Here is a 23,687-nt window from a genome sequence, read left to right as displayed (position 1 = left end):
TTGTGGGTATCCCAGGAGTAACGAAATCATATTCAGTCGGAAGCACAATAAAATAAATCTGTGCTGCTCGTTATTTATACGAGCTAAATAATGAAATCCTTCTGCTGATATTGGTGGGACCAGATCCTATGCAATGGAGGAACGATGGATACGTTTTTCTTCCCCTTCGGGCAAATTTTAATCTTTGGCAATATAAATCAGTTAACCATTTCTTCGTGACCGCTTTACAGGAATTGGGGTCCTGAAAAAGTTTTCCCAGTCCTAGAGCTTTCAATTCAGTTTCGACGTAATTTAGCCACCAGATCCTTTTGTAGTGATCTAGGTTACAGCATTCCCTAATGATAGTTTGGGTCAAGTCCACGGTAGTTATCTGCCATATTGAAAGCCACAAGAGGACTGGGGCCAACCTTATGGTATCACTCAAATAGGGAAGCCCCAATTCAACATGTAAAATGTAATTTGGGGCTGTTTGGGGTAAAGACACATGATTTTTAAAGAAGGAATCTTCCATTTGCTGTAACGAAGCAGGATTAACCATCTCCCAAACACCTGCTCAATATGTTACGGCTGACTTTGTTTTTTGCTAAAAAAATATTTTTTATTGCATCCTCCCAATTGTTTTGCAAATCTCTTAACAGCATTGAGGCGCCTTTGCATACCCTGGCCTCTTGTTTTCACTAATTTAGACCACGAGTGATCCTTATCAAAGAGCACCCCAAGATAGGAAAAGGAGTCAACCACCTCAATTTCCTTACCTGCCAGCAGAAAGTGGGGATGTTTCTCACCTCTAGTCGCTCCGGCCACAATTATAAATGATTCGGATTCATTGACTTTTAGATCAAGGGAGGCCATTAAGCTGGAATAAGCTTTGATTAATTTTTGTACGGCCAACCCCGATTTAGCCATCAGTACTGTGTCATCGGCGTACGCCAAGATCGGGAGGGGGGGGGGTTTGATCGAATTTGAGCACGTCCAATGAGAGAGCAGACAGGGAAGACTCGACTCCGTTCATATAGATTGAAAAAAGAAACAGGGAGAGCACACACCCCTGTCTTACTCCCTTTTCTATTTTAAATTGATGAGTGCACTCCCCTTCCTGCCATCCTTACACAAGCAGTGACGTTGGCATACAGATGACGGATGAATCCAATAATCGCCGGGTCAATGCCCATACCCTCCATCATGGACCACAGCCTAGATTGTGAAACTCAGTCAAAGGCTGATGTTAAGTCCATGAAGGCCAAGTATAGTTTCCCGCTTTTAGAGTTAGAGTACTTACCTATAGTTAGGGAGAGGTTTAGGCACCGGTCGACCGTCCCCATACCTCTGCGGAACCCATATTGTGTGTTCAAAATTATGTTATGCGTTTCTTCCCAATCTTCCAGTCTGGCCAAGAGGACCCGCCCCATTAGTTTGGCAGTGGTATCTAGGAGAGATATAGGGCGGTAATTCTTAGGAGAGTCCCTATCCCCTTTATTATAAATCGGCACAATTATGATGGAGGTGGGCCTACTATCTGAATGCTGTTAAAAATATTTGCAAGTTAAGGGACCCACATATCAAAGTTATATTGAAAGAGGTCAATTGGTACTCTGTCTGGCCCCGGAGCCTTACCAGGAGTACAGGATTTTAAAGCCTTTTGGACCTCGGATACAGAGAAGATTAGTCCTCCCTGAGGTGAAGATGCAGGGGAATATACTAATGTAGATGAGGGAGTTGGGAGCCCAAAATTTCCTTCGAAATGTCTCACCCATGCCTCTTCATCTACATGCACATCTAATACGGGGTCACTAATGGCCTTCAAATAAGGGGCATTCACAATTTCCCAAAAGTCTCTGCTGCTGCCAGAGATAGCTGCTTGCTCAAGGTCTTCCCATGCCTGTGCCCTAAGATCTTTCTCGCTCGCTCTCCTGGTTAGTTTGTACTCATTTTGTAGTGAGCGGATCTTAGAATAGTCTCTGGGTAGAGTTTTTAGGGCATTTCCGAGGGCAAATTTCACTTTAGTACAGGCTGAGTCAAACCACCCCTTATTCACAGAAGCATTTGATGACGTTACCCGCATAAGTGCTATTTTTATTTTCGGTGATAGGGCGGTAAATCTAGTGACCAGGTCTTTCGGGCAATATCTTTTCTCCCAAGCATGCTACGATGTCTTCCTTTATTAGCACTAAATTTTCGGGGACCAGATTTAATTTTTTTGCCACTGTCCATTTCAATTGATAGCCATTTTTCCTAGACAGCTTCACGTCCTCTACAACCTGCTTGTGTTCTTTAGATTTGGATAAAATAGGTAAGACAATAGCATGGCGTGATCACTATGGGGTGAAAACCGGATACTCATGAGGGCCACTTTCCGAAGTAGATGTCCAGACACTAAAACAAAGTCAATAGTGGACTCTTGGGTGCCCCTTCTGAAAGTGGTCCCTTGCCCTCTCTCATTCATCACATTTAGTATAGACAGATTCCACTGGAATAACAGACTATTGAGAGTCTCTCCATACTAGTTATGCAAAAAATGTGTGAGGAGATTACCATGAGCGTCTTCTGCTCCACATGCCCTGGTCCCATTGAGCTTACAAAGGTGAATATTAAAATCCCCCGCCCATATAAGATTCACATTGCCCCCTTTTTCCCCTTTGTACAATTTATCGATCTCCAACACTAAGCATCTACCACAACCCTCTAGTTCCTCCCAAATTCATTATTATAGAAGTTGACAAGAGTGCAGGTTGCCTGTTTCCTAGTGGCTAGCTCCAAAATCCGGAAATGGGTGTGTAAGGGACCAACTTGTCTGACTTGGAGTCGAATAGTATTTGAAATTAAGTAAGTAACCCCCCATTCGCCCTTCCAGAGGAAGAGGGAAAGGCTGGAGAGTGGAAGGTGCGAAACCCTGTAAAAAAGGGAGGGTCTTTTGCCCAAGTTTCCTGGAATAATACTATCTCCATGGATTGCCACTCATTTAGCCAATGTGGGTTAGCGATTTTGGAGGCTAAATCTGCCACATTCCATGATACCATGTTTGCCCTAGTTCCCTCAGTATTATTCATAGAGAATTTTAGGGTCTGCCCATGTCCCTGTGTACTTGGCGCTAAAATTTCGGCTGCGGGGGCAACCTCAAAGGGTAATGTGATGGGTGAAGGCATCCGTGGGCTACACTCTACTGAGGCCACAGTAGTTGGCCAGGTGAGTAATTGAGGAGGTGACAGGGTTAGTCAGTCACAAGCCTCCAGATTCGACAAAGTAGCAAATCTATTGTCTATTCTGATCCCAGGATTTATGATGGGATCCACATTCAGGGCAATAGATGGATTTGAGTTTTTGTCCATAAGAACCCTCCCCTTGGAAACACCCTGGCCAGTATAAAAGAACTCCAAGGCTAAGGGTATTATCTGGGTGTTCCTTAAAGCGGGTTGTAAAGGTCAGCTAAGAGGGAAGTACTTGCGTATACATTATTAAAATTGATTACCACACAGTCACCGCCAAGAGTTTTTCTTTGTCCCCCCATCCAACCTACTCTCCTGGCCATAATTAATTCATGAGCCAACTGCCTCCTCCCCTGCCCAGTCACATCAACATTACACTTTAAACAATGGAGGCATTTGTCCATTAATTGTCTGGTAGATTCACTCTGGTTTTCACGGAGTGGGGGGACATTTGCCAGAACCAAAATCAATGGGGCAGCAGCAGGTGGAAGATGGAGAGTATGTTGCGGGAGGTGCTCTTGTACTCCATTGCCGTTTTCATGGAGCCCTGCCTTATGTATTACTCCTGTTAATCCCTTCTGGGGTAATAGTGGCTGAGAGGCTATGTCCCCTTCATTCGGCCCTGGGAGGTATTGGGTGGCCTGTGTAAGATTAGGATTGGAGGTGACATTGAAGGGCTGTGTTGCAGCACTAGTTGGGCCACCAGATGATAAAGGTGGTGCCTGCGTTGTTACCGCCACTACAAGTGGCCCCTGTATTTCTCTCGATGGTACTGAATCAGTGATTGTAGATGTTATCTGTAGAGAATCATGCATCGCAGGCGTTCGGCAAGTAAAGTCAGATTCTGTGACTCTAACTCCGCCAGATGCAGTTCTATTTTGGACAATTTAGCAAGAACTGGAGCCATTATTTTGTTTAGCCTTACTGTAATCGCTGACCCGATGGAATCCGGTTGCAGTGCCTGAGAAAGCGAAGTGCTTAATGGCGTTAGTGGTGCTATCGCTTTAGAGTTCGTAGAATGCACCCTTATGTGGGCAGTTTTAGATTTAGAGGCGCAAGTGTTTTTAGATTTTTTTAGGTATTGCGCCGTTAGTAGCCCCACCCTGCTCTAGTTCGTTTGGCAGGTGGAAGTGGTGAAGAAGAGTCCAATAGGGAGACATTCTGAAAAGAGCAATCTAAACCCCTTCCTGGAACGCGCTCTGTAATCAAGTTTGGGGGAGAAAAGCCGCTTTGATCTATTGGAAGGGCTGTTAGGCTTACAGGTACTGGCAACGGAATGGCTGGAGGAGTAACCGTCTCGGGGGCTGAGGGCAAGCCCAATATTGGGGAGGTCGGGTCCAAAGAATGACGTCTTTCGGTCAGCTCTATCTCATGCGAGAGAACGCTTGCCGCTCTGACTAAGAAGGAGTCCAGCGTGGCTCCGACCCTCCCTCCAGTCTTGTCTTTTAGTCCCTTTCCTTTCAACATGGTAACAAGCAAGAATAGTAAGAGATAGCTAGTACCTGGCGCAGGTGAAAGACAGTGGGCCCAGCCCAGCCTCCTCTGGGCTCCGACAGATGCGGCCCGGGCACGCCCGCGAGCGTCCCGCGCTGCCGGAGCCCTGGCCACCTTTTAAGTGCCTCCGGGCGCTCTCCCCTGCGTTGGCGGCGTGACCGCGGTGTGGGCTGCAGGGCGGTGTAGTCTGGATCAGGCAAGATACTGGGAATCTAAGGTGGCGGGCTTGTGCAACAAAGTAGCAATGAGACAAAGAAGTTCAAAGGCTCCTGCGCTGCCGGAGCCCTGGCCGCCTTTTAAGCGCCTCCGGGCGCTCTCCCATGCGTTGGCAGCATGTGCCTCATTATGTCGGTCATAGTGGATGAGTGTAGCAGATGGAGGCAAAACAGCTGAGCACATTTATGTGTGCATGGCACTTTTATCCACCGGTGAGTAAATGTGGGTGTAGGGGTACGGGGTTTGAGGGACAGTACATATCTCACAGAATGCTCAGGAAAGTGTGGGGCAACTGCCAAAATTGTTGAAGTTGTCATAGTAGGAGGAAGTCGTGCAACAAGCCCGCCATAGTTTCCAATGTGTGGGCGAGGGGGAGGAAAGGATGCAAGGACATGGAGGAAAGAAGATCAACACAAAAGCAGAGACAATGATATAACTCAAAACCCCAACCCACCCCAGAATTGCAAAAGGACCACATTTCCCCACACTTCTTCAATAAGGAGAGAGGAAGGTCACAAGGAGGCCGAACCCAGCAACTGTAGGAACCAACTCCATCCTATGGGGAGTTAAAGTTGACAAAGACCTATCTTATATAATGATGGCAAAGGCACATGAGCGTAGAAATGACAAATTATTACACGGTTCGAAGTAATCTACCCAACCATAGTTGTAATAACAAGGTGAAGACTATACTAAACAGGCGTTAACACAGGTTATCTGATAGACTGTTGGGGGAAATTCTAAGGTAAGGAATCTACAAATAAGTGTCAGACTGGATCCGGAGATTTTTTCTTCAGCAGTACCCCTGTGCGTCATTAGGTGGCATCGGTTGACTCCGCGTCAATCGTGGGCGCCGGGATGACATCGCAGGACCTACATAGAGGCCACTCATGCATGCTGACGTCAGTTCTTTCTTTTTCCGTGCCAGCCTACAGCAGATCCGGAGAGAGCTACCCCTAGCCACTTTTTGACAACATCTTTGCGAGTCGTTGACTCTTGGTGCGTTGAGGATGTCCCAGCGAAGGACTGGCTTCAAACTCTGTAGTTGCTGCCTCCAGATCATATCCGGATCCGCACCTCGTGTGCCTTTGGTGTCTAGAGCGCAACCACGACCTGAAGTTGTGCTCTGAGTGCTGGGCCATGAACCTGAAGGCTTTGTGGGAGTGGTCCCGAAAGGTCCAGGAAGCCCGGGGCTTGGCTCCGCGTCGTTCCCGTTCTCGTTTGAGGGGAAGGTCTTAAAAACGGTTGCGAAGCCCATGCTCATCACACTCCAAATCCACCGGCGCACCTTAGGGCCCCGCAGAGTCGGTCCGGGGCCCTGGGACTTCGACACTGGCAGCTTCAGCCCTGGTTCCGGAGGCTTCCTGTGGATCCAGGCCTGGATCTGAATCGATGCCGGTCGATCTCACCCGACATTCCCCAACATCAATCCTGACGACGACGCTCCCGTCGTCGAACATGCACCCGGTCGGGGCCGGCCCCATCCTCATCCCTAAAGTGGACACAAATCTGAACTGACATCAATCGACGCCGGAAGGGACTTTTATCCCTGTGTTCATTCCTGGCGTTCCGTTTGGGCTAGAAGGTGAGGAAGAGGACTGACCCCTTTAACTGACCAGCTTGTGGTACCGGTCTGGGGAATGGACCTGGGTGAAGCCAGTGGTCTGGACACTTCCCCCAACACTGGCCTGCTTTCTCCCCTTACCATGGCTACGGAGGAGGGAGCTTCCTAAGCTGTGGTGGTGAGGAGGGCAGCCGAGGTCCTCAGCCTCAAGCACCCTATGGTGTCAGTCAGGACTAACCTCCTGACAGAGGTGCTTCAGCCCACAGCTTCCTCTTCTGCAGTTCAATCAAATCCTCATGGACGTCCTTCTGGGCACTTGGTCCAAGCCTAGCATAGGGGCTCCTGTGGATACGACGATTGCCCACCGCCCCCCTCCAGGCAAACCAGTGTTCCTGATCAAACACCTCTCCCCTGAGAGCTTGGTGGTCCAAGCCTCTTCATCAAAAGGCACATTCCTTTCTGCTTCCCTAGATGGGGAATCCAAGAAGTTGGACCAGCTTGGGAAGATGTTCTCTTCCTCCAGCTTGGCATTGCAGTCGGTTAATACCGCATGCCTCTTGGGCCGCTACTCCCATACTATTTGAGATACTGTCGTGCAGGTGCCCGGAGGAGGCCTGGGCTGGTCTCTCTCAAGCTGTAGCAGTCTGGAGAGACGCATCCAATTCCACCATACGATGTGGACTGGATACCACTGACTCACTGGGCTGAATGATTGCAAAGTCGATAGCTGTTAGATGCTACGTCTGTTTGAGTACTTATGGTTTCTCAGGGGATGTCTAATCTTCCTTGATGGACATACCCTTTGATGGCACTCGCCTTTTTGATGATAAGGCAGGCTCTGCGCTTGAGTGCTACAAGGATTCTTGAGCAACGGCTAGATCCTAGGGCCTCACGGCTACCTCACGTCCACCTCAGTCTGCCTTTCGTCCCTTTAATGGCTACGGAAGGGGCGCCCAGCCATGTCCTGTCCATCGCAGCCACTGAGTCTGCAAACTGTCCAGCCTCTGCATGGCCGTGGAAGTAGGACCCAGCATCCTCGCGGGTCAGGGAGCCATTGGGCAGGCCAGTCCACCCTTTTCCCCCCTGCCGCAGCCTCCAAACCTTCCTAGTCCGACGTTTTAGGTCCATCAATGGCCAGTTGGATGCAGGATCCGCCATCACCTCCTCTACTGGCAATCATCACGTCAGACAGGTGGGATCTGCAAATAGTTTGAAGGAGCTACTCCCTCCCCTTCAAAACTACCTCTCCCTCCATGCCACCTTCTTACGATCGCATGACGGAGGAGCATTTGGCACTTCTCTGACAGGAAGTATTGTCTCTCTTGGCCAAGGGAGCTATAGAGAGGGTCCCAGTGCCAGAAGTAAGTCATGGTTGTTATTCCCGCTACTTTCTGGTACCCAAGAAGAACAAAGGCCTGCGTCCTATCTTAGACCTCCGGGCCCTCACCTTCTTCCTCCAGAAGGAGAAGTTCAAAATGCTCATCCTAGCCCAAGTTCTGTCTGCACTCGACCCAGGAGACTGGCTGGTGGCGTTGGATTTCCAGGAAGCTTATTTTCATATCCCCGTCCTGCCGGCCCACACCTTCTTTTCACGGTGGGCCTTGAGCATTTTCAGTTCACCCTGCTCCCCTTTGGCCTTACCAGAGCCCCTCGGGTGCTCACAAAGGTGATGGCAGTGGTCACCGCTCATCTGAACAGATCAGGGGTTCCAATCTTCCCCTATCTCGACGACTAGCTGTTGAAAGCAGGTTCACCCATGGCTGTTGTCACCCACCTCCAGACTACGGCGGACCTCCTGCATTCCCTGGGGTTCACTATCAACGTGCCGAAGTTACATATGACTCCCTCTCAGACGCTTCTTTTCATTGGGGCTGTTCTGGACACAGTGCAGTTTCGGGCCTATTCCTCCCGAGCAGCAAGTCTAGGATATTCGGGCTATGATACAGATATTTCAGCCTCTTTCCCAGATTTCTGTGAGAATGACTCCGAGGCTGCTCGGCCTCATGGTCTCCTGCTTCCTGCTGGTGGATCATGCCAGATGGCATATGCGGGTTCTGCAATCTAACGACCTCAATGAAGTTTTCCTCTAGGACACTGCACCTAGAGGTGTCACAGCCCCGCCGGACACTGTTGAGGCCTGGCTATTGGAGCCTGTTGGTGAATCCTATTGTCCTCTCTATCGCTATTTACTCTAAAAAACTTTATATAAATCATGTGTATGACATCACGTGTGTTACTTGTCACTTGATCACATGTGCACACCCTTTGGGTCACCACTTTTGGATTTATTTAGAGAGAACTACATGGCTATAAAGTATACTTGACCAATATGTCCATGTTAATGTATGCTTTTATTTTTCTTTTAGATTTCCCTCAACACTGTTAAGGTACTTTACCTTTTAAACGTGGTAGGTAGGTTGGTCCACAACTACCATGGGGTGTAGATAGTTTACACATGGTCCTGATGAATTTCCGTCTGATCCTTAGGACGATTAAGGCAATTAACATGTTGACACTATTAGAGTAGAGCGCTAGGATCTTGAAGCATTACATTCAGATAAGTCCCCACTCTTTCTTCTTTTAATCAGGTGGGAGCCATCTTATAAAAAAATGTTTTGGGTCTACCCAACCTGTTTTAGCTTACACTTTCACTACACCACATCTACACTTTCCTAGGCCCCTTACCTACACCTCACCAAACGGCAGGAACAAAAGATCTCCGCTAAAGAGCCCCTCTTTGGGTGCCCGTCGGGTACTGCAGCGCCGACCCGACGAGGAGCAGACAAGATGTTGAAGCATGACACCTAGCTGGCTGGGTGTGTGAGGGCCGTCCAGATCTCGGAAGGAACTGCGCACAAACTGCAGTGGTGACTAACAAACCAAGATTGGGTCAGGGGCAGATCTCTCGCCTTTCCTCAACCAGATCTAACAGTGCTGACGGATGTGTCACTTCTGGGATGGGGATAGGGCGGGCACCTGGGAGAGGCAGATATCAGAGGCGTCTGGTATGCGGCGGAGTCCGGCCTCCATATCAACCTTTTGGAGCTCTGGGCGATCAGACAGGCACTGAAAGCATTCCTTCCCTCTCTCAGGGGGAAAGTGGTGCAGGTGTTCACCAAAAACACCACTACCATGTGGTACTGCAACAAACAGGGCAGGGTGGGGTCTTGGACCCTTCATCAATAGGCTCTCTGCGTCTGGACATGGTTGGAACATTAGGACATAACCCTGGTGGTTCAACACCTCGTAGGGTTTCCTGAACGCCAGGCCGGACGAACTTAGCAGCCGGTGCCTAGTCGATCACGAATGATGTCTCCATCCAGAGGTAGCGCAAGGTTTCTTTCAACATTAGGGAGAGCCTTGGTTAGATCTGTTCACCTCCGAAGGGAATGCGCAATGTTAGCAGTTTTGCGTGTTGGAGTTTCCTGGGCAGCACTTTCTCGCAACGCTTTTCATCACGAGTGGAGCTTCGGTCTTCTGTACACCTTTCCGCCTGTAACACCACTTCTGCCTTGAATGCTCAAGAAGATCAAGGGCGACCGGGCTCAACTCATTCTTGTAGCTCTGGACTGGGCACAAAGAGTCTGGTACCCCTACCTTCTGAGCATGGCCATCGATCCTCCAATCAGACTACTCATTCGGGAGGATCTTCTGTCGCAACAGCAGGGGAGGATTCTTCACCTGAACCTGTCTAGTCTCCACCTCCATGCGTGGAGTTTGAGTGGCAGCAGTTGACAGCTTTTGACCTTCCGCCTGAAGTCTGTGATATCTTGGCAGCCAGGCGTTCCTCCACTAAACCGGTATATGCCTGTAGATGTAAATATTTTGTGGCATGGTGCACAGCAAAGGCTGTTGATCCCCTTTCTCCTTCTCTTTCAGAGGTTCTCTTGTATATACTTTCTTTGCCCCAGCAGGGATCTGCCCTGGGCACTCTTAAAGGAAATCTTGCAGCCATCTCTGCTATCCTCAGCTTCCAGATCAGCTTTCTTTTTTTTTTTTTTTTTTTTTTTTTTGAAACCGTTTATTACAAATCTCAAGAATATACAAATATGGGCCCACAACCTTCCGGCCGGCCGCTAGGAATGGCAGAAACATATGGCATACGTTCATAGAACACTTGGCGTTACATGGAGCATAAGCAGGAGTTATCAACATCATGGGCCACAGCCATAATACCCCACAGTACGGTTTCATTTTATACAAACAACAAGAAAACAACACCCACAAGGCTACCCACAGTCGAAAATAGCAGCACGTGCTCCCCAATGGGGAACCCCAACTATCAGAAGAGTCCAAGGAGGGGGAGGGAAACAGAGCGAGGACTGGGGGAACCCTGTGCCCGGGGCTAGGGGAAGGAGTCAGCTAAGGGGACGGGGCTGGTGAGGCAGCAGGCAGCAACGGTGGCGCGCAGATACTCCCACGGTAGGCGTTCCAGGGGCCCCACACTTTCACCCATGTCCCAGGCTTACCCCTCGCCACATACACCACCTTTTCTCGAAACATGCACCAGTCCATGTGCTCTTTCCAGGCCGACACCGCCGGGGGGTTCTGGGATCCCCACAGTTGCGCAATATCACGCTTAGCAATCATATATCCCAGAGTCACCCACCACGTTTGCGGAGCCGAGTAGTCAGTTGGTTCCCACACATTCAACAGGCATCTCCTCGCTTCCGGCAGCAGCGCAACACGCGTAACCACTCGCAGGACCTCATGCACACCGCGCCAGAATCGCTCCACCTTCGGGCATTCCCATAGAATATGCAGGAAGGTCGCCACGGCACCACAACCACGCTTACACAATCCATCCTCAGTATAGCCCATACGCTGAAGCCTTGGCCCCGTCATGTAGACCCGGTGGAGTATCTTGAGCTGGACGAAGCGAAGGCGAGCCGGTATAGCCACCTCCTTCGGAGAGGCCACCGCGGAGGTCCAGTCCTCATCATCCAATTCCAGACCGTCGGCAACCCAAGCCTCGCGAAGGCCAATCAGCAAGCCCGATCGATCATTAATCAGTTTTTTATAAATAAGGGAGATCGTACTGTCTGGGACGTGGCCATCTAGCACTCTATCCTCCAGGGGGGAAGACTCCGGGATGGAGGCGACGTCTGGGAAGACGGAGCCCAGTGCATGACGGATCTGCAGGTATCGAAAGTATTCACTGCCCTGCAACTGAAACTCCGTCTGCAGCGTCTCGAATGTTTTAAATCCTCCCCTCGACCAGAGATCCCCCACTTTACTGATGCCTATCATGTCCCATTTCCCGAAGCCCTTCGAGGTCCAGAGAGAGCCCAACTTCTCAGACGCATACAGCGGTGACGCCCGGGTCAAACGGTCCTTCCACCCCATAGCTGCATTGGCCGCATGCCATACTCTGACCATGACACGCGTAGGTCCCGTCAAGCGAGCGTCGGGTGCGCCAGAGTAGAGCACTCGATTGTAGTCGCCACCGGGCAGTAGCATCTTGTCCATCTCAAATGCCGGGTTCAAGGCGGGCCCATAGAGGCCATGGTTAATTGCAGCTAGCTGGGAGGCCCAGTAATACCGTTTAATATCCGGGAGGGCAATCCCCCCGTCATACCATGGGAGCGTCAACTTCGCCAGGGCAATGCGCGGCCTCCCGTCCCAGAACAGGCGGCGCTGCAAACTCTCCACCTCACGGAAGTAGCGCGCCGGGACTGGGTCCATAGTGTTCTGGAGAGCGTATAAGAAACGTGGCAACGACATCATCTTAAACAACGCCGCCCGGCCGAGCGGCGAAAGCGGCAGGCGCCGCCAGCGCACGACGTCCTCCTTCAAGCGCTGGAGAGGGGGGAGCAAGTTCCGCTCGTAGCGGGCCTCCGGGTCCAGAGTAATGTAGACACCCAGGTATCGGAACCCCTGAGAGGAAATCTGAATTGGACAACCCCGCGGAAGGACAGGAGCCTCCCCAGAGAGCACATACACGCATGATTTAGCCCAGTTGATGACAAGGCCTGAGTTCCGGCCGAATGAACGTAAAACATCAACCAGGACTATGAGTGACTTACGTGGGGAGGCTAGGTACAAAAGGATGTCGTCAGCGTATAGGGACACACGGTCCTCATACTCGGGGGTCCAACGGAGACCACGGATGGAGGGGTGCCACCGCAGCCACTCCGCCAGGGGCTCCAAGGCCAGCGCAAACAGGAGCGGCGACAAGGGGCAGCCCTGTCGCGTGCCCCGGCCCAGTTCAAATGGGGCCGAAACTCTTCCATTCACCACCACCTGCGCCAATGGGCCCGAATACAACAATTTGACCCAACTGATGAAGCCCGGGCCGAATCCAAACTTCGCCAGCATCGCCCAAATGTATGGCCACTCAAGCGTGTCAAACGCCATAGTGGCGTCCAAGGACGCCAAAATGGCCAGCTCCCGCACGAATGGGACACGTGCGAGCACCCCGTGCAAGCGCCGCAGATTAAGGGCCGTGTTGCGATGGGGGATAAAGCCGGACTGGTCTTGGTGGACCAGGTCGCCCACCACGCCGACCAGCCGATTGGCCAGCACCTTGGCGAGAATTTTGGGCTCCGCATTCAAGAGCGAGATAGGCCGATAGGATGTGACCCGGTCCCGAGGCCTCCCCTCCTTATGGATCACCACGATAGTAGCCAGACGCTGGTCCGGCGGGAGGGAGCCCAGCGAGTGGGCCGCCAGGAACATCGCGCGGAGGTGGGGTGCCAGTACATCTGGTCGCAACTTATATAACTCGATAGGGATGCCATTCGGGCCCATGGCCTTGCCAGAGGCAACCGAACGTATGGCGAGGGCAATTTCGTCGGATGTAGGAGCGGCATCCAGCGACACCCTGTCCTCCTCCGAGAGGGAGGGCAGCGCGATATCCCTAAGCAGGGAATGGGAGTCCTCCTCCGAGCAAGGAGAGACCGGAGAATACACCTCGCGGAAATAATCCGCGAAACAGGAGACAATTTCTTCTGGCTCGGCGACACTCACACCATCCGTCCTCTCAATCAGCGGGACCACACGGTTCACTCTCTCCTTTTTATCCAACCACGCTATCAGTTTGCCCGCCTTATCACCCACATCATACAGTCGCCCCTGTTGCTCCCTACTGAGGCCCCTGGCCGCCTCCGTAACGAGGGCCCTGTAGGCCGCCTGCTTAAGTTGTAGGACATGTAGTGCAGCATCCGTCACTCCGCCCTCTAAATCACCCTCCAATTCAGCAGTTTCGGCCTCCACCCGGGTAACCTCCTCCCGCTCGCGCCTCCGGGCATGGGAAATAAGGGACAGGGCCTCTCCTCTGAGAACTGTCTTGAAGGCTTCCCACAAGGAGATAGCCGAAGGGACGGACCCCACATTCTCATCAAAGTATCGCTGCAAGGATTTAATCACAGCAGCACGAATGGTGGGGTCGCGCAGGTACCAGGCATTGATGGGAACTACCCTGCCCTCACCCCTCGGAAGGACATCAAAGTGGAACAGGAGCGGGGAATGATCTGAGATACCCCGCGCCAGATGGCGCACCTCCCCCACACTCCCAGCATAGGCCGCCGGGACAAGGACATGATCAAGCCGTGAGAGGCTACCATGGGCCCCCGAGTGGAAAGTGTACTGCTGCTGCGTGGGATGTTTTAAGCGCCAGCAGTCCACCAATCCCAGTGTATCCATGAGGCCGGATAGCCACGCCTGGGCCCGGGGGAGGTCCCTAGGGGGGTGACGATCCAGAGTCCCAGAAACCACCGCATTGAAGTCCCCCCCAACCACTAGGAGTCCCCCCGGAAGGCCCAGGAGGAGGCGCCCCAGGTCTGCAAAAGTGGTCGCCTGTAGCCCCGGTGGGACGTATACTGATACCAAGACCACTACTTTGCCTTCCATTCTCCCCACTAAAACAGCATAGCGTCCCCTATCATCATGGCGCACCTCATCAATTTCCAACGGGAGCGAGTTCTTCACCATAATGCCCACACCCCGTGAGCCCGACGTGAAGCCCGAGTGGGCCACCAAACGATAGCCACGCCGATTCATGGCACAAAAAGAGTTTCCAATAAGGTGTGTCTCCTGCAGGAAGACTACATCGGGTGAGATTCGTTTCAAATACTGCAGGACCACACCTCGTTTGATCCTATCCCCCAGTCCATTAACGTTCCAAGACAACAAAGTCAAATCCCTACCCCCCATCACACACAGGAGCCATCAGTCGTCCCCCGGAGAGCACCTTAAAAACAATACAGAAAAGGGTTTGCCTTGTGGTAAAGACGAACAACACCTCACCCCAACTCCCCCACCCCAACAAAACTCCCCCCTCCCTGCACCCCTGCATGAGCCCAAACAGCCCCCCCAAAGTGCAGTGTGCCTGTCGCCCCATAGATGATGAAACTAACTAGACCCCCAGAGGAGGAGGGAGAACCCCCAAGAGACCCCACACGACCTCCACAGGAGGAGACTTACTCGAACAGGCGAACAGTCAAAAGTGACATCAATTTTGTCCAGAGCGAGGCATAATATTAGTCCCTCAGTCCTGATCCGGCGGGCCCTCTCCCCCCACCGCTCCCCCCCCCCCCCCCCCCACCCCCCTGATCCCGATCCCCAGGCAAGGTATCCAGCCAGTCCCCGGCCGCTTCGGGACGATCAAAAAAGTGCGTGAGGCCATCCAACTCCACCCTCAGCTTAGCTGGGAAAAGCATAGCGTACTTGAGATTTAGGTCCCGTAGACGACGTTTGACTCCGAGAAAGCTTAGTCTCTGCTTTTGGACCGCTGGGGTGAAGTCAGGATAAAAATTTATATCCATATTGTCGAGTCTGACCGGCCCCTGTAGTCTGGAGGATTGCAGGATAGCGTCTCTGTCCCGAAAGTTGAAAATCCGGGCGATGAGAGGCCTCGGGGGGGGCTCCGGCCTTGGGCCTTCCCCCGGGAACCCTGTGGGCCCGCTCCACCGCGAAGAATTTACTCAGTCCCCGGGGCTGGAGGTGGGTGAGAATCAAGTCCTCCACGAATAGATCCGCCGCCGCCTCCTCACGTCCCTCAGGCACCCCGAGAATACGGACATTGTTCCTCCGGGCCCGACCCTCAGAATCCTCCAGGCGACGATCCATCAGCGCGCTCGCCTGGCCAAGCCGGCGCACCTCCTTTTGGAGGGCTGCCACATCCGTCGTGAGGCCCGATGTGGTGTGGGCCAAAGAATCGACCCGGTCATTAGTCTTTGATAGATCGGCCCTTACCAGGCCAACATCCACGAGGACCGAGTCAATTTTCTGCGCCAGTGTATCAAAACGCTGGTCCACCGAGGCCTTCATCTCAGCGATGGCGCCCATCACGTCCCGCAGGGTCAGATCCGCGGGCAGAGCAGGAGCATCAGTCGGGCCCTCAGGGGACCTACGCGGCACCTCGGGAGATCCCTTCTGGAGGGTATAGCGGTCCATGCTGTTAGACTGTTGGACTGCGCCACGTCGGGTCGATTTCACCTTTGCCCGATCTCCATCTTGCTTTGTGGACATGGTTCCAGTCACACGGCCATGCCAGGCACGTCGTGAGGGCGGGCAAGCCGGTTCACGGGATCCGGGGGGGGGGGTCACCACAGGGCCGCGGGGCAAGTCACAGCCGGCGGGCCGGCAGGGCACCCCAACGGGGCCACACCACCCCACAGTGCCCCGCGACCCAACCTCGCCGAGACAGCAAGGAGGGTGCAAAAGCGAAAGTGAAAGTGCGGGGTACGCGAGCCGCCGCGCCCAGCCCGCCGCTGTTGTTGACTTTGCCTCCGGATCACCCCACAACTCCAATCCGGGGTCCGGCGTGGAGAAGGCCGCAAATCTCAATCGGTGCTACCGCCGGAGTCCGAGGTCCAATTTGGAAGCGGAAAGTGGGTGCCACCTCAGCTCGGGCTCACCAACACAGTCCCCTCATCTAGGACAGGATATTGTCAGGATATATGTAGGAGGTCGCGGAGGTCCTCGGGAGCCTCGCACCTACGCGGCCATCTTGGTTGCGCGCTAGGCTCCTCCCAGATCAGCTTTCTTTATTCAAATCTCCTATTGCTAACAGATTCTTTAAGGGCCTTACTCATCTGATCCCTCTATCTCCTTTTGTATTGCCCCAGTGGGACTTAAATCTGGTTCTCACCTGTCTTATGTGTGCTCCCTTCGAGCCTCTTCATAACTGTCCCCTCAGGTTGCTGACTCTCAAAACTGCTTGTCTTGTTGCCATCTCCTCTGCTCACAGGGTGAGCAAGCTGCAGGCCTTATCTTCTAAGCCCCCCTTTCTGCCTGTCTATCCGGATAAAGCGGTGCTTCGGACCAAGCCTTCATTCCTTCCTAAGGTCGTCATGCCTTTTCATGTGGGACAGTCTATCACTCTGCCCACCATTTATCCACCTCCCCATCCCTCCAAGGAGGAGAAGAGACTCCACCGTCTGGACCCCAAACGTGCTCTGTCTTTTTATCTTGATCGCAAAAAAGACTTCTGGGTTGATAATCAACTCTTCATTTGCTATGTGGGTGTCAAGAAAGGTTGGGATATTCAGAAACGGACCATCTCCCAATGGGTTGTCCTTTGCATCAAATATGCCATGCTTTGACGAAGAAGGACCCTCCTGTGGGGTTGGATGCTCATTCCACGAGATCATCGGCGACGACCACGGCATTAGCACATGGAGTTCCAGTCCTTGACATCCATCAGGCAGCAACTTGGGCATCCTTGCACACATTTACCAGACACTACCGCCTGGACAGCCAAGTCCTGAGGGATAGGTACTCTGCCCGTTCGGTCCTCCATGACTTTCTGGTGAAATCTTGATTCGCAGACCCTCCTCCGGGGATGGCATTGCTGGGGTATCTATTCTAAGGTAAGGAATCTACAACTAACATTCTCTATCAGATGAACAAGTTACTTACCGTCGATAAAAATGTATCTGGTAGAGAAATATGTTAGTTGTAGATTCCTTACTGCCCAACCATCCTCCCTGCTCTGCGAACTGATTTCTAGGGATTGGGGCTCCCCTAAAGGGCCCTAGTTTTGATGCACCAGTGTTAAGTGTCTTTCATGACCCTGCGCTTCTGGCGTGGAAAGTCATGTTAAGAAGTGGCATCAGCACGCATGTGCGACATCATCCCGGTGTCGACAACTGACAGAGGTGACCGACGCCACCTAACGACATGCAGGGGTACTGCTAAAGAAAAAATCCTCCGGATCCAGACTGACGCCTGGGGGAAACTCTAAGGTAAAGAATCTACAACTAACATACGTCTCTACCAGATACATCGTTATTGAAGGTAACTTGTTCAACAAAGCCCAAATCGCAGTTTGCATGCACTTATGGCTCCACCAGAGATGAATATGAAAGAAAATACTATAATGAACATCATACAAATTGGAGAATTGAAAGTGAGGGAAAGAGGCAAACAGGAGAGCCCCATTTACCATAACCTCAAGTTATCATGTCCGATTGTGTGGCAGTATATATGAAGGATTGAAGAACTTTTTTTCATTTCTTTTTATTGGCATTTTCATACCCATCAACAGAGAGATTGCATAGCATTTCCAAACTTAGAAATGTACGGCGTTTCCATATGACTAGAGCAACGTTAGGACTGCCTCATTGTTCTCACACCAAGCACAATACAGAAATCAAACATTTTATGATCCAGGTGAGTCAGTGAACCATTGATGCCCTACAGTTAGGTGTCTCATGAAGGATATTTAGATAGTGTTGTCATGTTGTGTGTGAGAGTCCTGTCGACCGTCTGCAGCATGACGGGCAAGTAACAGGTATGTCTTTAGGGGCCCCCATATGTCTTTGGGTCTGGAGCTCACAAGTAGGAGCTAGGAGTATGTTGTTAGTTGCTCCTGACAATAGATCAAGTCCTGTTACCATTCCTTAAATTTAGGAGCCCTTCCACGTCCCCATCTACACGCCACTTTACGCTTGGCTGACAACAATCCAAGTGACAGAAAGCGCCTAATAGATGCTTCTATGTTTTCTGTGTAACTCGGCAGCACAATCAGTGGGGTAAGGCACATCTGTGATCCCACCATAAACAGGATGCGGAACTTGGCCAAACACACAAAGGAAAATGGAATGGAGAGGTCTCGTAGAGGCTGGCAAAGGTCCAGGAAACCTTTCATGGCAGCCACATTTTCTTTAGCGTAGCCCTGCACAATATATATTTTGGCTCCATTCCAATGTATGAATTTGATTTTTCTCATGTGAAAGAGTATTCTGTATGGTGATAGCAAAGTGGTTGGAAAATCATTATTCTCGGGCGTGTTGATAAAGCAGCAGTGGTGCTGGGAGGTTCCCTTGAGGTATGCTGTGTGCTCTCTCTATTTCGAAATCTTTCTCAAAGGTGAGCACGAGTGAGCGTAGACTCCACAAATCTAAGAATTCAGCACATGAGTTTGAGACGCACTCCCCATTCTCCCGTTGGTCGAAAATGTAGAGATTGCCCCTGCGATTGCGATGCTGACGTATTTACAGCTCCCACGCCATCACTCTCATCTTCTGTGTTGTCAAGTCTGTCTGTTTTTGTCCTGATGTGTAGGAGTCGTCCAAAGTGCTAATTCTGGGTTCTGCTTCCGTGAGTCTATTGGCGAGACCTTTAAAGTCACTCCAGAGAGCTTGTAAGTCATGGTGTATTGCAAATGTATTGGCCTTAGTCTCTTCCGCAAGATCAAGAAGTGCACCCAATTGCTGTATAGTGACATCGATGCTTGAGAACATGTCTATTTTGGGAATAATTGGCGCGTCTGGCAGAGGTGGTTATGCTTTGGAGCGTTTTAGTGGTTTTAGTGTCCTTAGTCTCCTTGAGGTCCTTTGCCTCTTTGATCTGCCATTCCAAGATACCTTACTGCGCAGCACAGTTGTTAGCTGCCTTCGGTGAGAAGCTGCGTAGAGTACACCATATGCAAAAAGTAGCAAAGCTCGCTGGCAGTTGGGAAGTAGGTAGAAGAAATTCAAGATTGGCAATGGATTAGTAGTGTGTGGCTAATGGGTGTTGTTGGAGGCCATGTGGACAGCTAATATGGAATATATTTAATCTGGTCAGATATTGATGCTGGTGTTAAATGTGGTAGGCACCAGTGTGTACTCAGATGATGGAAGGGGGTAGTCTCTATGAGGTCACTGTAAAGAAGACTCCCAAGCCAGGAGTATGGGTGGTTCTGTCCCCCGGAAGGCTGTGATGGCTGAAGTTGGGTCTGTGGATGGAGGAGTACTCCACGGCTAGGAGAGTTAAGAGCAGGTAAGTGGCCTGGTCGCACATGTACTGTCTTTGCTGGACAGCGCCAGTGTAGGCCACCTCAATGATCCGATCCCTGCCCTGCTAGTCTCTACATCTCCCGGGGCGCTCATTTGTCTGTGTCACTCCGTGCATCCCGCTTGATTTCAGGTGGGTCAATGTTGACCGCCATTTTGGCTCTGTCATGTAATGAAAGGTGGAGGAGATCAGGAGAGAAGCAGCGGGAACACCGACAAACAATGGAACTAGTGCCCCCTGAACACGCTGGTAAGATGTCCAGGAGTTCCGCTCCCTTTAGAGCTTTTTATTACGCAGTTAGTCCATGTCGGGCACATGATGTGGAAGTATAGAGTCCACGGACTAGGCAGCCATCATTCTCGAGTGCAAGCCATGCCTCCATGTCTGTGAATTTTGAGACCTGAAAGAGTCGGCACATTCTTACCTAAAAATAGGGTTTTCTTCCCTCAACACGGAAGGAGGTTTAGCTGTGGATATTCTGCAAAGTATGCTGGAAACAAATGTACTCATTTGGAAGAAACAGTGTTTTCCAGAGTGGTGGAAACATGAAAATGATTTTAAGGGCTCTGCTAGATAAGCTTGTGTACTTGGGCCTCCTTCCCAAGTAGGGAGCAGAGCATTTGCGATAACAAGCGCCCTTTCCTGATTCTGCAGTCAAACATCACAGAGATCTAAAATGCCCATTTCTTCGTAAAACGAATAGACTACTTGATATAATGCAACTAGGATGAATTGCAGACAGATGCACAGTTGAAATCTAATTACCTAGAGTGTTTTTTCTCAAATTTGATAATAGTCCAGGTCTAATGTTCTTCAGGGAGAGTTGGTAAAATAGAAGATTTCAATCTTAATCGCAGTGGCCTAGGAATGTTACTGGTAGTTCTGGCAGGGTTCTCAGTTGAAACTATAAAATGGAAGGACTGTATATTTCAATCTAGACTGTTTTATTTTTCCTGGGTAGTAAGTAGCCGGCAATCTGTTGGAATTATGTTCAATTCTTACAGCCTGTGTGGTGTTTTGAGTTTGTCGAGGTATATTCAATGTTAAAGAGTTATATTGTTAGTTTGTCATTCATATGTCAATTGTCATCACTTGAGTGGCCTGAATCTCTCTCATTAGGCCCTCAGAGGCATGTATGGATGAGAATGGTGCTGAATGGTGAGACCCCAAAGGTGGCTGGTACTTCTAGATCTAGGGAAAGTGTTAAGCAGCTACCGAGATCTACTCAGAGTATAAGGCTTTTGTGTGAAATGGAGACAGCCAGCAATGCACAGAAGGAGGGAGAAAGGGAAAGTACCAAGGACTTCAAGTGAAGGGCAGAAGAGTACAGCAGGGCTAGATGGAGAGAGGGTGTGAGCGCTTCATGCATAGTCTGAGTAGATGGAGGGTGTCAAGCAGATCAGAGGTGGTGGGTTATGCTATATTAATGTGACTAGTACAGTGCTGAAAGTACCAGACTATAGGGAGTGTCGGTAGATGGGTAAGGATGTGGTGGCGTTGCATTCGATCATTTATTTAAAGCTAAGTTGTGTTAGATTAACCTTTTCTGTTGACTGGGTGGTTTGTTTCATAGCCTCATTCGGTTTCTAAAAGACTGCCTTATTTCTCCTTCGTAAGTTATCCCCTCCTTACTAAATATTCTTATTTCCAAGGCTTAACCTCTCCCAATTTCTCACTTTGTTGCTTAGACCTAAACCTATCCTACTTAACCAGGTATCCTCCTCATCGACCTGATCAGAATTCTTTTTTTCTGCTTTTTTCCCCCCAGCTTACCCTGCAAAGCACCAAGTCCCGAGTGGCGTTCTTTGAGGAGCTATAGGAAAGGATGCAAGCCCTCCTGTTTGTTACACTACAAAAGCTCTCCTGCAAGAACTCATCAACGACTCTCACAAGCATGCAGACACAAGCCTCCCTTCCACAGCTACCATTGTGGACCTACTGCTTGGAGAACTTGGCTGGACAGCATTGTCCTCAGAAAACATTTTTATGGTTTATGTTGCTCGTCCATGCTTCTGAAGATATTTCTTGCAGACCTTATTGCTTTAAGTTGGTGTGCCGCTTCCCTTCTTCCTTTTCTCCGGTCCCCTAAGCGGTGACTCTTCAGCGTTGCTTGTGTTGTGCTTGAATGATGGCAAATTACCTATTGGGGAGTAGAAGGGTGAGGAGTGGCGGAGACAGAATGGATACAGCAAATTTGTAACGATGCCTGCAATAATTGATGCTGTATTTTAAGGTAACTGTTCATGGTCCTATGTATTACTCACACACCCTCCTGCCTTCTACTCTGCATGTTCTTCTGCCATCCCCAACACCTACTTGCCTTCACCCACCCTGTGCGATGAGCTTGCAAACTGCGTCGTGAATGTGAGCACAAAGGATTCAAAAGGCACGTATGGGTGTGACTTTTGCTATATCTTTTTAGTGTAGCCTGCCAACCATGCAATGGCATGTACAGAATGAGCTGCAGAGTCAGACTCGTGAACCAGGTTGAGCCTCAGAGCCATTTTGTCTTGCAAGAGTTTTTAAAAAAAATGTGTGCAAGTATATGCCGCACATACATGTTATGTACCTCTGAAACTGAATATGTATGTCTGAAATTCAGATTCCAGAATGTATCCAGATTGGGTCAGACACTTGGAAATCCATGTGGCCATTACTATTTTGATGCAACATGTTATAGTGTTCGAAAGAGCACCTTTTTAATGTTTCTTTTTTTTTTTTTAACTAAAAAGAGAAAAGATGTCACAGATTTTTGTAGTGTTTGTCTTTGGTTATGTCAACCACGAGGACGGATGTCTTGTCCCTTTTGTGTTTTTTGTGACTATGAGCGAGTAAATTAGTGTGATACATGCATGATGCAACTAGTTCTCGGGGTTAAGTAAAGACGCATTCTCTAGAAATATTCGACCACCAGACTGGAACCTGTGTGCAGGAAATGTGGAAAAAAGGATTGGAAATTATGGTAGCATGCTGTGCTAATGACTATATTATCATTGGAAATGTTTTTTAAGTATGATTCTGCGCTTGTGTGTCCCTCATTGGCATGGACACAAGGCATTCCAATCAACACAAGCCTTACTTAAGATTCTGGTTTTCTGAGAGGAGAGCTGAACGCTGAAATCTTCTTCATAAGACATAGATGTGTCACCTTTTCTTGATAGCTCCAAGTAAGGCACTTGTCACACATTTTTGAGCTCATGAGTTGAACCTGAAGTGCTAAAAAAAAGTACTATCTGACGGAGACAAATAACCACATATTCCTCACCTTAGAATATTCCCCAGGCGTCAGACTGGATCCAGAAAATCTTAAGCAAGACCTTTGCGCACCAGTAGGAGGCATTGATCGGCTCCATGCCAATGCCTTACTCTTCTAAAGTGACGCAGTGCCTTCAAAAGTGCCACGCTGACATTAGTTTCATTCTGCTCTAACAGTGCGGTACCGGAGAACTACCTTGGCCAACTTTTGTTTGACATTTTGTCAAGGATTCTATTTTTGACCTTGTTCCCATTGTAATAGGGACATGTCCACTGCAAAACCACCTGGTTTCAAGCCTTGTGGAGTTGTCACCATCAAATGTCCATGTCGGATCACCATTGGGTTTGTCTCTGGTGCCTAGGTCAGGGCATGACCCCCAAGGCCTACGTTGAGTGCAAGTTGATGCGCCTGAAGGTGATTCGCAAGCAGGCAATGAAGCTGCTAACGGCGTCGTTCCCATGGACAGTAATCTTCAAGGTCCAAGACCTCCACATCGAAGTCGGGTAAGTCCAAGAAGCACAAAACAGTTCCAGCATTATTCTGCTTCACATGTTCAACTGCATGCTTCTAGGCCTGCTCCTGCCCTCCACCTGCAAAGCCGGCATCAGGGTCCACCTGTGCTACCCAAAGTTTCCCAGGGCCAGGGCAACGCATGATCAGTTACCGGAGTCCTACAATGCCATGTGTTAGACTTGGGGGTCTCTAGTTGGCACAGGTATGCACTTGTGAC

General features: G+C 50.3%; 1 protein-coding gene across 2 annotated transcripts in view; it reads left to right on the top strand.

The window, feature by feature from the left end:
• The window catches only part of NF2 (NF2, moesin-ezrin-radixin like (MERLIN) tumor suppressor), a 635,344-nt gene extending 612,894 nt beyond the window's left edge, over nt 1-22,450 (top strand). For both annotated transcript variants that reach the window (XM_085636353.1, XM_085636354.1), the window contains one exon: nt 21,470-22,450. In XM_085636353.1, coding sequence (XP_085492479.1) covers nt 21,470-21,520 — 51 coding nt within the window. In that variant the 3' untranslated portion in view covers nt 21,521-22,450. The remainder of the gene's footprint in view (nt 1-21,469) is intronic.
• Nucleotides 22,451-23,687: the final 1,237 nt, after the last annotated feature.

Source organism: Triturus cristatus, chromosome 11 (assembly GCF_964204655.1).
Source record: "Triturus cristatus chromosome 11, aTriCri1.1, whole genome shotgun sequence".
Taxonomy (NCBI): Eukaryota; Metazoa; Chordata; class Amphibia; order Caudata; family Salamandridae; genus Triturus; species Triturus cristatus.
This window is presented reverse-complemented; position numbering and strand designations above follow the sequence as displayed.